At 52.2% G+C, this 14,234-nt stretch overlaps 1 protein-coding gene across 2 annotated transcripts in view; it reads right to left on the reverse strand.

The window, feature by feature from the left end:
- LOC119103583 (NPC intracellular cholesterol transporter 1) overlaps nt 1-14,234 on the reverse strand; it is a 31,744-nt gene that overhangs the window by 821 nt on the left and 16,689 nt on the right. For both annotated transcript variants that reach the window (XM_037227169.1, XM_037227168.1), the window contains exons 12-24: nt 13,894-14,083; nt 10,963-11,260; nt 10,161-10,288; nt 9,459-9,710; nt 8,426-8,589; nt 7,274-7,425; nt 6,555-6,706; nt 6,052-6,248; nt 2,683-2,914; nt 2,181-2,294; nt 1,689-1,777; nt 1,239-1,312; nt 390-487 (exon numbers count right to left, since the gene is read on the reverse strand). In XM_037227169.1, the coding sequence (XP_037083064.1) occupies nt 390-487; nt 1,239-1,312; nt 1,689-1,777; nt 2,181-2,294; nt 2,683-2,914; nt 6,052-6,248; nt 6,555-6,706; nt 7,274-7,425; nt 8,426-8,589; nt 9,459-9,710; nt 10,161-10,288; nt 10,963-11,260; nt 13,894-14,083 (2,140 nt within the window). The remainder of the gene's footprint in view (nt 1-389; nt 488-1,238; nt 1,313-1,688; nt 1,778-2,180; nt 2,295-2,682; nt 2,915-6,051; nt 6,249-6,554; nt 6,707-7,273; nt 7,426-8,425; nt 8,590-9,458; nt 9,711-10,160; nt 10,289-10,962; nt 11,261-13,893; nt 14,084-14,234) is intronic.

Here is a 14,234-nt window from a genome sequence, read left to right on the forward strand (position 1 = left end):
TGCACGAGCATGTGGTGGGGAGTTTGAAGATTCATTTGGGTTTGCAAAAAGATAATCACTTAAACAGCAGTAAAGCAAATAGTTATGAGAGCGTTAGTCTTGTGTGGTATGAACTGTCCTCGACTTTTCGCTCCGACAGACGATTTTTCGGCGTATTCCGAGCGGCCTGTGGGCTGGGATCGAGGACCTAATAGCAAACCTTGATGCCGTCGCTCTGACCAGGACTGGGGAACTATGAACACGACTGTACCGAGGTGTTATCTATGCTGTCTCCGTAACTGCACCCGACGCTCCAGACTGTACCTCCGTTCAGTCATCCCATGCGACGGGAATGGCCGATATCCCCCTCCCCCCTCCCCCCCCACACACTCCCGCCCCGCGGCCCTCACCTCGAGCTGCGCTGACGAGCCGGCTTCGTGCTTTGTCTCCGATAGATGGCTCTGGCGCTCCTGGCGCTGGCGCAGCAAGGACCGATTCAACGGCGGGCCTGCGAGACAGTAAAACAGTTATTGCTGGCACCGGCCGATAATAAAATACAAAATGCAGCTGGGCTCACATTTCACAGAAACCATTCTATCGTCATTCCGCTACTCTCTAGGTGTTCTATAAACATCTCCCTCAACCACTTCTAGCTCTCACTCTCCATATTTGCCGCACTCGCCAATGCGCGTTCTGCGTCATTTCACAAATCTGCTTGAATGTGTAGCAGCGATGTGTTTGTGATTGAAGTCCTTGACGATTCTAGCTGCTTGGCTTAGGAAGACCGTAGTTCTACCACACAAGAAGAACGACCCCAGTTCAACGGACAGCTGTTGAAGGATTTCGACGTGTCACGCAGTGCCGTGACACGGCCGACCCTGTCTCGGCCTGGCTCTCTTGGCCAGCTGCCAGCTGTTAAAGACGAGTCACATAGGCTGGATTTCTGAGACGCTGGCCGGGTCGCCTGCCACTGATGGCGGAGTGTTCAACACTACTAGCTAAGCTTCGGGCACCATATTTCCGTCACTTTCGTAGGCTCGGCCGCTCATCTCCACATTCACCTTCAGCGAAGACATCAAACGTAATGTCAAACAAAGGATGACCTACATTGGGTTGATAACGCATCTCACCCTGAGAGCATACAGGAACCCCGTAGACTGATATCGTGTGCGCCATCGTCTCCCCGGCCCAGAAGTGCCACCCGGTTCCTATCCACCCACTGAACGCGCAGCAGCACCGCTGGCCTGTCCGACACCCACCGACAAAGCTGAGTACCACGGGCAGCAGGATCAGACCGTGTGACGCGCCGTACAGCACCACGCCGAGGTACATCCTGCGAAACAGGTCAGCGGTCAGCGGAGCGAGCCTGCGGTCAGAGGAGGCTGCGGCGAATCAGACACAGCGCAGAAATGACGCACCGCATTAGAATTTTGGTTGGCGTTGTTTGCATGTGATTTAATTTTGTATGTACATGACCAACGATGTGATAGATGATTATTAGCCACAGATGGTCACGCGTCTCAATGCAGACGCTGCATTTGACACCGTTAGAACACGCTTTGAGAGCAAAGCCGGATCTGGAGGAAGACAAGATATTTGACGGACCGCTGAACATTTTGACGGCGAATGGTGTTTATCGCACGCAATCCGTCTCCTGGACCTATTCGCCGTACTAGCACGCCCGCTTCTCGAAACCTGAAACCACTTACCGGAAGTAAAATATCTGGAAGATCTGTGATTGGGCGAATCCCAGGACAACGATCCCGCCAAACTTGGTGAGCGTTATGCCGCTAAGAACCTGGAAGCGTGTCAAAATGAGCAAGCTTGTGAGCACCATTACACGTCCATTACCCAGAATGCCGCAACGCATGGGACATTGGTAACGACGTCAAAGGCGTAACACCAACACTAAATGAGATTAGCCGCGATGCTGAGCTGAATATCATCAATCAATGTCTTTTCGGCGCACGAACTTCAGCTCGTTCTCTTTCAGAACAAGCAATGTGACCTAACTTAGTGTCTGTTGCTTAGATTGGCGAGCGTGGCATCAGGCGAACTTAGATTACAAAGTTCCCGTGAAGCCGCCCAGGCCCGCCCATTTGACAGCGGCCGGTCCGAAGCAAGTGGCTGGGCAGCTGGGCGGCTGGCCTCGGCTCGTGCTGGCGGCACGGGAGGGAGCCTGTCCGAAACCGCCCCCGTACCGAGGAGCCCATGTTGGTGAGCGCTTCACTGGCCCGCTCCACCCGGCTCGGCTTCAGTGAGACGGCGAAGGCGCGCGTGATGTGGCTGCAGAACTCCACCGAGATGCCCACCGCCTGAGGGCATGAGCGCGGGGCAGGTCGGCGGCCGTGACATCGCAGCCAGCGCGGCAGCGGTAAGGGGTAGATCACACTGTACAGGGCAATAGCACGTAAAAGCCTTTTCTGAGCACATCAATCACTTTCAACACCGCGGCAAGTTGGCCAGCTTCTAGACCCGGAAATGTTTGAGATCAAAGACCTGGTGCTTAAACTCAGCGCCAAGATCGTCCAATGTTATTTTTCTCCCGTCGCTCCATGCTAGGAAATACTGTGACACCACAGTTAAATCAAACCCATCGCATTGCGCACACACACCTGAATCCCTCTACAGTTACAGGCCGCCATCGGCGCCGTTTCACCAGTACACAGCTCAGGTTTGCCTGACGCGGCGTCCGAGCCTCACCATGATCAGGTTGACGAGGGAGACGGCGTTGAGCGAGATATCCCACCAGTACATCAGGCCGAGCAGGTTGGTGATGATGAGCAGGATCATCACCAACACGATCAGCGCCGAGTGTAAGTCGAGCCCCATCAGGAAGAAGGTGACGAGGAAGATGGTGACGATTGAGATGGCGAGTGAGCGCAGCACGTCCGCCCACATGGTCAGGTACTGCTCGTAGAAGACGTAAAATACACTGAAACAAACGCAGGACCGGTCAGTGAAGAGATTGGCAGACTATGGCCGGGCAGCTGCATCACGGTGAAAAGGTAATGTTAAATGTCACAAAAGTAAAGGTAAAAAGTTAAAAATCAGCGGCATCGATTGAGATGCTGAAGGGAGCAGGTTTCTCAAGGAGGGGGCTGTATTATTTGTTAAATCGACTCGAATTATCTTATTCGAGAAATCATTAGAGTTCGACTCAGTCAATATCATTGATTTAGGCATTACAAGTCCAAAATTTTAATGCTAAATTAATGACCTTCTATGTACCAGCAGGCACTGGATAAACAACGCTGTGATAAATATCGATTATGTTGACGTTATTCAATGTTTCGAGCTTGTTAATCCTCAAGAAGTTTAGAGTTCAACAAAACTGAGGATTTCAAATTGCTCGTAAGGATGGGCACATGTCGAAATATTCAGTATTTACAATACAATTTTTGGTCAGCATTGTAGCTTTGTTCATATGGAATGGTTCACATTTGAAGATATTGAAGCAAGCATCAGATATGCTGAAACGAGCCCACTTATACCTATTGGTATGCCTTTTAAGCGGAAACGACTACTTTAGACAACACAGTTCTCTGTTAACATGGATAAGAGTAGCAATAGCCTTATTCCTCGGAGAAAAACCATGAGGATAAAGATATAGATTGGCTGATATTTGCATTCTCCTACTTTTATCCGAGGAATCAGGCTATTACTACTGTCTTATCTATGTGAATAATGTTCCTCTTGAATACACTGCAAAACCTATAGTTTTCTGTCAAGTAAATATGTTTTTTCCAGGCGCCATGGTTTGATTACGTCATCGTACCTTGCACAACATTGATTGAGAGCCGATGCACAGCCGCTTTATCTGGAAATCGCGCTCACGAACGCCAGATTTGAACGCCTCGGCAATTCTATTTTTTGGCCGTGATCACCGCATGGCTATAGAAAGACAAAATTTGAATGATGTTGTTGTCACGTCATGAGTGCCAAGGTGACCTTGAAATGTTTTCCTCGATATACCTTTCTCCATTTTCTCCATTTTTTTCTCCATTTCTCCATTTCTCCTCAGAAACTAGAGCGGCTTACAAATGGCAGAATTGTGAACAGCACCGAATTTCTTCAAGATGGCTATTTCAACTCAAAACCCAATATAAACGTGGAACACTCCCTTCAACTCCTCCCGGCATATTGAAGGTCGTTAACTTAACATAAAGGCTTTGGACTCATTATGTCGAAACATTATGAGCTGAAGGCCTTTCTTTTTATATGGAATTGATAGGGACGTTGATAATGCCACGGGACAGGATAGGACAGGCTGACATATTTGCGGTCGCCAATAAACCGGAATGGGTTTAAGGATCGATGGCCATCTGACATCCCAAAAAAGTGTGCCTCTTCTACGAGCGGTGAGTGGATTGGATGCAATTGATGGCTTGGACCGAAATCCGCGCAATGCGCAGAAATACATCACAGCGCCCCATCGCAATGTATTGTGAAAGCCCCAAACTGCTCCTGCCTCTGTGGGCTTTAGTCAGTCTTCATGCACACGGAACACCCGCTCTAATGGGATCACCACTTGTTTCACCTGAACTGTATGCAACTCAGGGATGCGCGCTCCCTCTCCAGGGCTGGAAAGGAAGGATTCGTCGTTCGGTGTTCCATACCTCAACGTGGCACCACACGCTTCTTGTAACATAGCAGGATCACCGGGCTTACATGACTTCCAGCATCAAGGTTTGAAATTATCGCTATTTATGGAGTGAAAGAATTTTCTTCGACTATGGGAAATCCCCGGCAAACTAAAGCCTTCTGAAAACTAAAGATGAGCCTTCAGACGGCCTCTCTCAGTGAAGAAGAATCCTGGTAATGTGAAAAGCATACTTATTGTGCGATTGAAGAAAACGATGCCAAGTGCTTGGGGCTCATACATTGCTGACGGCCCTGGCTGCTGGGCCTGAGTGTTGCATGCAGACGTTCAATAATGGTGGCTCGCGGCCCACACAAGCGGCGCCTCCCGCGCTAAGCTTGGCCGAGAACACGGGATTTCTCCGGCGTTCAGACTCAAACTCGTAACCATACGCCGTTATACAGACGCACGCCACGAAAGCAAAGGCAAAGGCTGTTGTGGCTGCTGAGGTCGAAGTGGTGTTTCGAGGCTGAAGATCCCCGCGCTTCGAAAACGTTGGGAAAATCCGCTCTGATAGCGTTACTAAGTGCAGTAGATAAGCATGTGAAGTGTAATCACGGCCACCACACCTGTGTCGCATTTATGGTACGCACCCGCTTGTAACCCTCGTTCTGATTCGCCGCTTTTCAAAACACAGGCTGATGGGAGGGTCAGTGCGACCCCCTGTCGGTTCCAAATTAAGGAAGATATTCCTTCACGGAAAGCACCAGTGGATTGGTCTTAACGGAATCTTGCGATTGGTAATAGTTTGAATGTTGTGAGGTGAATAATTGACTCCATTTTTCCAGGCCATAGGCCAAATTTTCCCGAATTCCAACTTTTCCACTTTAAATTTTCACATGTACAAAACCAAGCCCTGCAGGATCACAAAATCCTACAGGAGCATCCTGTTCAGTTCTGAGTACAATGATTTCAAGGTTTGTGTGCTTTATTCGTACGTTCATGGTGTATGACTCCTTAAACATCACAATGGCAGCCCGTTCCGCGCGTTCCACGGGATCGTCGGTTACCGCCCTGGGCCCGCGGCGGCCGTAGATCGCCGTGCAGGGATCATAAAATCGCTGCTGCCCCGACACGGGAAAGGCTAGGGACACACTAGGGACAACACAGGGACACCTTTTTTGGTTTTGCGAGCAATGAATGCCCCATAGGTTACCGAAAATGTGGGCGCCATTCCACGACGCGTCGAAGACGCATTCGCAGAAAACCTTCGGGGAGCGGGGAGGTGGGGTGGGGGGGGGGGGGGGGGGCGCACCGCCGCACCGCCACTATCAAGGTGAGGGTTAAACATTATCGTGCTCATCACTATAATCAGCGCAACCAATCACGGAGTGCAGCGTGTCCTGTCCGCCCAGCCACAAGCCGTAGCAGGGCTCTGCTGCTGGCACGTCCCTGCGTGGCCGCCCTTGTCAGCCGGCCCTCCGTCTCACCTGTAGGGAAACACCTGCTGCTGGCTGGTGCCGCCTGACGCTTCGTTCAGCGCCCGGGTCATGCCGTCGGTAATGTTGCGCGCCCACTCTAGCGCGCTGTAGAAGTCCACGGACGTTTTCAGGATGGTGTGGTAGGCCATGAAGTAGGACGCACCCACGTTGGTCTTGTTGTCCGCATCCTTGACGACATTCACCGCCTGCCGAAGATAAGGAAGAATACGTCGGTGACGGTTTCGTTATCCTGAGGCCTGATCTGTTTCAGGTCATTTCAGTTCCATTACCCGTCGTGAGGAAATCACCGCCGCAAATGCTATCAACCGACCACGACGTTTCGTTTCTGGTGCTGCAAGCCCATTACACACGCCTGGGTTTTCCATCGCCGCTGTACTCAACATGCATCGCAGACAGTGGTTTTTTGCTGGTTCATCACAACGCTACGGCGAATCTCTGCACGGGTGTTTACGCAACTCATATGGGGCCGAGATCACGGAGCAGCTGCTTACGTCTCCGTATGCGGCGTGCCCACCCTTGGGACAGGTCTCTCCCGGGTTGTCGTTGAGGAAGAATGAGATGTATGCTTGGAACGACTCCTGGTCAGGCCGACGAAGGTTGTCCGTGAAACCCATTTGGCATTTCTGGCAGTCCTTATCGAGCTCTGTGGAAAGGTGTTAGTTTCACTCATAGGCTGATTTCTGAATGCTGATTTTATTCGAACTTTTCGAATGGCATCAAATTTGATTCATCCTTACTGCTGGCGAACAGGAAGGATGGATCATATATCACGAGAAAAGGAATGAAATTACATTTCTGAAAGTGAAACTTTTATGAGCCGTTATGCATAAACTGACACTACACATATGCTGAGGTATGGAGGTGCGTGGTTTGGAAAACAGTGGCAGACCAAGAGAGTTTCCACACGATATGCGCATGGTCGAGCACAGCACCTTAATAATCGCCAGCGGTAATGGTATAACCACTTCATGGTCTGGTCAGAGTCAAACGTTGTCCGCTCTCAATGCAAAAGGCGCGCTGAGCCCGAGAGAGAAAAATAGACTGTTCCATCCATATCTAGGCAGATTTAACAGCCGACGCATACACAAACAGCTCCAGCCCTGCACCTCATTGCCTACCAAATAACGTCGTTAGATGACCCCAAAAGATTACCAGTAGTTAGTCCATTAGGGATGACAAGGAAACACGCCACTCGGACCCTGGAACGTACTATTTCCCCTCATGGAGGGACAGAAGCCGTCGTCGGTCTTGTTACGATAGCAACAGCTGGGACCGGAGCCGGGCTTGCCGTGCTCATAACCGAAGGTGCACCAGTCGAAGAAGTCGTCCACCCAGTTGCTCGCTGGACTGGCTACGTATGTCCTGCGCATGGCCCAAGCGCACGCGGTCAGGGTACTAGAGCATTTTTCAGTAGGTTCCTCTAAAGGGGAAAGTTCTGGAAGGGAAATAATAGGTCAGAAGTATTTGTATGCCAGCATACCACAGGCGTGTTTATGAGTTTGTAACAAGCCAAACAGACCGCTACACGCTACACTATGTCACTTTGAGTATATTCATGTGTGTATGCCTATGATGAGGCATTACGCAATTCATACGGCGATAGATGTTTTAGGAGGTTTGTGAATTGCGTCAAAGAAGTCATCAACTATCATATCGTCTTATATCCCGAAACCTGGAAACGAGATCACGTAAATCATGTCAGTTTTAGACATCCCTTGACAAAGCATGCATCGCGAATTGATAATCCTTAATCAAATGTTGACGCAATCTACCTATCTGGGTAGTCCTGTGTCCGTCAGTGGTACACATCATTAGTGGTATTAGTGGTACAGATCATCATCAGTGGTACATACCAAAGACATCATTCGATATTCAATATGCATTCCCGAATAAAGCTTGCAGCCTGTCGTTTCGTCTACGCCGATTAAACACATCGCGCCATGTAATTCGTTTTGCCCATGGTTTTCCCTTTCTGAATGAGCCGCTGATAGTGTTCAAGGATGTGTTGGCGCAAAGAGGCCTACGCGACCCTGTCATTTTGTCATTTTGAGCCTTCTGACAAGATCGGTCGGGTCGATTTAACTCTGGGGAGGTGTTGTGGGGGGGGGGGGACAAAATACCACTTGCAACGAACTGACGTGAAACTCCGAATGAATAAATAAACACGGATGAAAGAAGAAAAAGTAAAAGTAGAGCTTAAACAAATGCCCCACTAGCGTCAAACGCTTAGAGCATCCTCAGGCATGTCAGTGGGTATAAAGGTCCGCAACAAGATGTTGCCATTCATTGCTATTCAACACGGCACTGCCCCCTTTCCCCTCCCTCCCGCCCCCTCTGCCATCGGCTGGAGACTGCTGCTGACCTGGCCGGCTGCTGGGCGGCCAGCGCGATTTGCGTGCCGATGGAGTTGCCGTCGCAGTTGACGGTCGAGCAGATGCGGTTCAGCACCCGCTCGTCGCTGTAGTTGAGACCATCGCGCACCACGAAGTAGACGGGCGGCCCAACACTGAGGTAGTCCTGCTGGTACTGCACACGGCGAAGACAGGGGACGCTGGTCAGGGATGCTGCTGGTACTGCACACAGCGAGGACGGGGGACGCTGGTCAGGGATGCTGCTGGTACTGCACACGGCGAGGACGGGGGACGCTGGTCAGGGGTGCTGTTGGTACTGCACACAGCGAGGACGGGGGACGCTGGTCAGGGATGCTGCTGGTACTGCACACAGCGAGGACGGGGGACGCTGGTCAGGGATGCTGCTGGTACTGCACACGGCGAGGACGGGGGACGCTGGTCAGGGATGCTGCTGGTACTGCACACAGCGAGGACGGGGGGCGCTGGTCAGGGGTGCTGCTGGTACTGCACACGGCGAGGACGGGGGACGCTGGTCAGGGATACTGCTGGTACTGCACATGGCGAGGACGGGGGACGCTGGTCAGGGATGCTGCTGGTACTGCACACGGCGAGGACGGGGGACGCTGGTCAGGGATGCTGTTGGCACTGCACACGGCAAGGACGGAGGACGCTGATCAAGAGTGCTGCAGACCAAGCTACGGGAAGCGAATGTTTGAGGCGAGGTCGCTCCGCTGTGAAAGTTTGGCTCACATGTAACGTTAACGGCGAGTGCTGTTACAGTCCATTTGTTTTAAAACTCTGTTGTACCACTCGACTCTCCATATGGGTGTGACCTTAAATGACTGCTATACGACAATGAGATATCTTTCACATAAACCCAGACGATCAATGTGTGGCGAGATACACCGAACAGATCCCACCACCGCAAGCTGTCCTAACTCACGACAGAGCCACGCCGACAACATTGGCACATTGAGAGCCAATCCGGCGCTCCGGACCCGCCCTCCCTCGCAGGTAGTCCGCACCCCATGCCGGCGGCCACACCTTGAACATCTTGAGCATGTAGGAGTCCTGCGGCATGGAGAGCTCCTGGTCCAGCCCGACGTCGACGTAGGGCACCACGGCGATGCTGGAGCAGAGCCAGCCGAAGAAGGCGATGATAACGGTTCCGCGCACCGCCGGCCGCATCAGCATTGGCGCGTACAGGTTCTTGAACAGCCGGTACAGGATGCCCTCCTGGCGCTCGCCGCTCTTCTTGGAGCCGCGCACACAGCACAGGATGTCAAACCGGTTGGCCTGAGGGTAGCGAGCGCGGGAGTTAGCGGCAGAAGGCCGTCGGCAGGCAGGACACGCCGCAGGACGGACGGCGGCAGCACGGGCGGAGCAGTCAGACACGGACGTGACCACGTTGTTTGGGGATGTGAGTAGTTCCATTAGGATTCCCTCACAGGAACTAATCGCCACCTTAGTAGCGACGTTTCATATCATGCCATAATTCGTTGCATATATGATAATGCCTAACGAGCGGCAGAAACCTCAAGCTGATGGTTTGCTCTCGCATGTCTGCTTGGCCATGCACATACAAGCTACAGCAGGTGCGCAGCCCCAGCGCCGCCCTGCTCGACTGTCTCCGTGGTAACCGGGGTCGCGTCCGCAAGGCGGAGGGGTGCGGCGGCGAGGCGCGGTGCGGCGCGGCGCGACGGCCGCGCCATCCGCGGGCCTTGCACAGGTGCACTGTGCACGCACGTCTTGTCGGCGGGCGTCCATCGTGAGTAGCGACACGAAGCACGTGATCTGCAGCAGAAAGTCGAACAGCAGCGCGAGGCCGGCGAACAGCGCGAACGAGCGCACGGCCGGCATGTCGATCAGCGCCCCTGGCGGCAGAACGACGAGTCGTCAATACGGTCACGCAGCCGGCAGGGGAGCACCGGGAACTCGGGAGTGGCACAGTGGACATCTTGTATCATATCGGGAAGAGACTCCGACTCAGTTTCATGTTGATAACGCACCTGCGGTGACGAAGAAGTAAATGTTTTCGTCCGCTTTTCGGAAATGCGAAAATGCAGAATCATGAATATCTTGAATGGTTTCTGGTCTTATATCTCCTTTCAAGTCATCTCTTTTCCTTAACTAAGTGTAGTAAGGAATACTGGCTTGCATCCTGTACCCGGCACCTTGCCATGATGCGAGCATGTAAAGATATCACCAGTGCTGCTCAAATTTATGGCGAAGAATTTCGGTGCCACGGAAGCACGTTTCGGGCGTCTGGATACTCCGGCCTCATCGCAGGACAGCTGGGTACACAATTCGTTCACATGCGATCGCGTAATCTATTTTCTAGACCCGTCACGCAAGCATTGGCCCAATTTTGTCCAAAGCTGTCCCTTCACAGCTTGTTTACATGAACATAAGCAGCGCATGCATTCAGCGCTGCGGCAGCACAAATCCGAAGTCGCGTCGGCCGGCTTGGATCGCCGAGACTCGCAAAGACTCATAGGACAGAGACTTTTATAGCCCGAAACAGACCCACGACTGTAATGGAACTGACCGAGGAAAAAGCAGGCCGACTCGGAGGTGGACGAGAGCAGCATGGAGGGCGCCACCTCGCCCACGACCCGTCCGATGAACTGCTCGAGCGACTCGGTCGGCCGCTGGCTCTCGCGCTGGTACGCCTGCACCAGGATGAAGATGTTGTCGACGCCGACGGCCAGCACCAGGAATGGGATGACCTCGATGACGATGAGCGTGCCGGAAACGCCGACCAGGCCGTACACGCCCAGCGAGGCCATGACGGAGAGCAGGACGATGATGACGCCGCCCAGGCCCAGCGTGATCTTGCTGTCGATCTGTGAGGGAGAGAGTGGAAGGCAGAGAGTCAGCCCAGGCCAGCACTGTCTTCTGAGGAAAAGATGGGGGACGTTTGTCGGTGTGATTGCTTTAGGTATGCTCCGTACTCATGGTACGCTAGTGGCGAACTCAATGCTGATCTAAAACGTCATTGTCAGTGATAGCATATCACGTGGGAGCCTCGAAGATGATGCTGAGGTACACCTATGAACAGAGAATGGCTGGATAGAGTCCGAGTGTTTTGCTGGTGATGGGATTATTTTACGTCGCCAGTTCTATCAGAAAGGAGGTTAGGCACTATCATCATGATCACAACACACCCGTGATGACACACGGACTTGGCACACGTGCGGATTGAAGCCATGCCTGAGAGGACGCGGCCAAAACTTCCACAAGCTCAGGACTGAGTCAGCTCTCCTCACCGTCTCCGCTCATGTCAGTCCCGACACCGCTATAGCGGTGGCACAGGCCGGGGACATAGAGCAATGTGCCCTCCCCCGTCCTGAGGGACCAACGATTAATGGCCAGATTTGAGGGCCCAAAGGACCCGAAGGTCTGGCCGGAGGTCGCGTTAACGGGTCCGGCCTGCAATGCCGGGCCCTCAAATGCCAGTCAGAGAATCCTTTGCGCTGACTGTGGGTCCCTGAGCTGATGAGGTCCTATATGTCGATCAGGCACAATCAGTGTTGAACAGAAGGGCTGGCTGTAAGTCACGTTAACACGCGCTCGGGCGGGGGGCAATTTGACCCTCAGAAGGTTTTTCTGCAATGGTTTCCGAACGACGCGGCGTAGCTGCGCCAAATTTCGCATAGCTTTAGGCAATTAAATACCAGATAGCTTGTCACCACAATTTTAGATGAAGCTCGTAAAATGGATAACCTACAGCAGGTTAAAGTCCGGCCATGGATCCAGCGACGACAATTTCTAGGGAATCGTTCAACCTGATGCAACAACGGAGCGCTATACGAAGTCACACATCTCTGAGATAATATCGGAGGCAACACGAAGGTTGAATTAACCAATTTCATTGACCTAGGGTCAGGTATGAAGATCAGGCCAAGGTAGAAGCAACTGTTTTTTTTGTAATGTAGGGTTTTTTGTAATGTTACGGTACGGAGTAGTTTCTGATGCTCATTTTGAAATAATTGAAAACAGGAAGCGCATTATACATCTTCCTTGCACTTTTTAAAGGTCAGAATAGGTCACCGACATAAAATGACCCGAGTCAACATTTTGTCTTCAGGAACGTACTGCCTATCGTAATCCTTAACGCTTCTTCAAGTGCAAAAGTCAAGGAAGTCTTGTAGAATTTCAGTCACCATGACTTTCAAAAGGTCAAACAAGACCACTTACATTAAATGAGCAGATATTTAGGTTCACGATGGTTACGTGAGAAAGCCGGGAGTACATTAAACATCATTCTGGGCTTTGACCTTGTTCGACCCCATGTGACCCAAAGTTCGTGACCTAGTAATCTAACGTTTAAGCACAAGTGAGTTCACACACAGACCAGCACACCCTGTGAATCTGGTGTCTCTAGCTTTCTTCATTTGTGCGAGTTCAGTGAGGTCAAACTGACCCCACCCGAGCGAAGGGTATTTAACCGACCACCTGGGCACGTGATGAGGTCCCCGGTCCGTAGGGTAATGGCCTCAGGTGACATTCAGAGGGTCTCATGCAACGATTGAGAACTCCTAAGACAATGCGGATCTCTATTTCCAGGGATCACCAACACCGAACAGTTGACTCTGTGCCTTGGATGCCCATTTATCCAGCAGGAACAACCTCGGGGCCCTCAATTTGCATTGGCGGGGGTGCAAAAACAATGAGAGGCTCCTGTGTCGGTAAGTGGCCACGATTCCACTCAGCGCTCTCCCCGGCTCCGCTCGGCTCTCTCTCTCTCTCTCTCTCTCTCTCTCTCTCTCTCTCTCTCTCTCTCTCTCTCTCTCTCTCTCTCTCTCTCTCTCTCTCTCTCTCTCTCTCTCTCTCTCTCTCTCTCTCTCTCTCTCTCTCTCTCTCTCTCTCTCTCTCTCTCTCTCTCTCCTCTCTCTCTCTCTCTCTCCTCTCTCTCTCTCTCTCTCTCTCTCTCTCTCTCTCTCTCTCTCTTCTCTCTCTCTCTCTCTCTCTCTCTCTCTCCTTCTCTCTCTCTCTCTCTCTCTCTCTCTCTCTCTCTCTCTCTCTCTCTCTCTCTCTCTCTCTCTCTCTCTCTCTCTCTCTCTCTCTCTCTCTCTCTCTCTCTCTCTCTCTCTCTCTCTCTCTCTCTCTCTCTCTCTCTCTCTCTCTCTCTGTCTCTCTCTCTCTCTCTCTCTCTCTCTCTCTCTCTCTCTCTCTCTCTTTCCCTCTCTCTCTCTCTCTCACTCTCTCACTCTCTCTCTCTCTCACTCTCTCACTCTCTCTCTCTCTCTCCCTCTCTCTCTCTTTCTCTCTCACTCTCTCTGCTCAAGCTCGGCGCTCTCGCCGCCTCCACTCCGCGCTCTCCCTGTTTAAGCTCGGCGCCCTCGCCGCATCCGCTTAGCGCTCTCTCTGCTCAAGCTCGGCGCTCTCGCCGCCTCCACTCGGCACTCTCCCTGCTTAAGCTCGGCGCCCTCGCCGCCTGCACTCGGCACTCTCGCCGCCGGTGGCCGGTGCTCACCAGCAGACGACTGGAGCCGTTGTACTGTCCGAGCGCGATGCTGATGTAGGCGAACATGATGAGGTACGAGATGAGCACGGTGGACGTGTCCGACTCGGACTCGCGCGCGATCTCGTCCTCGATGGAGCGCTCGGCCATGTAGGCGATGTCCATGTTCGGATGGCTGTAGCTGCCGATGAAGTCCAGGAACCTGCCACGCACGTGGGCCTTAAAAGAAGCTGTGGCGAAGATACCGTGGGATGGAAATTTTAAAAAGTCATTAGGATGGAAAACGTAAATGACCATAATGCTTCGTAAAAGCGACTTCAATGGAAGCTGCGATAGAAATATAACCAACTGAT

This window comes from Pollicipes pollicipes, unplaced genomic scaffold (assembly GCF_011947565.3).
Source record: "Pollicipes pollicipes isolate AB1234 unplaced genomic scaffold, Ppol_2.1 Scaffold_5724;HRSCAF=6776_pilon_pilon_pilon, whole genome shotgun sequence".
Taxonomy (NCBI): domain Eukaryota; kingdom Metazoa; phylum Arthropoda; class Thecostraca; order Pollicipedomorpha; family Pollicipedidae; genus Pollicipes; species Pollicipes pollicipes.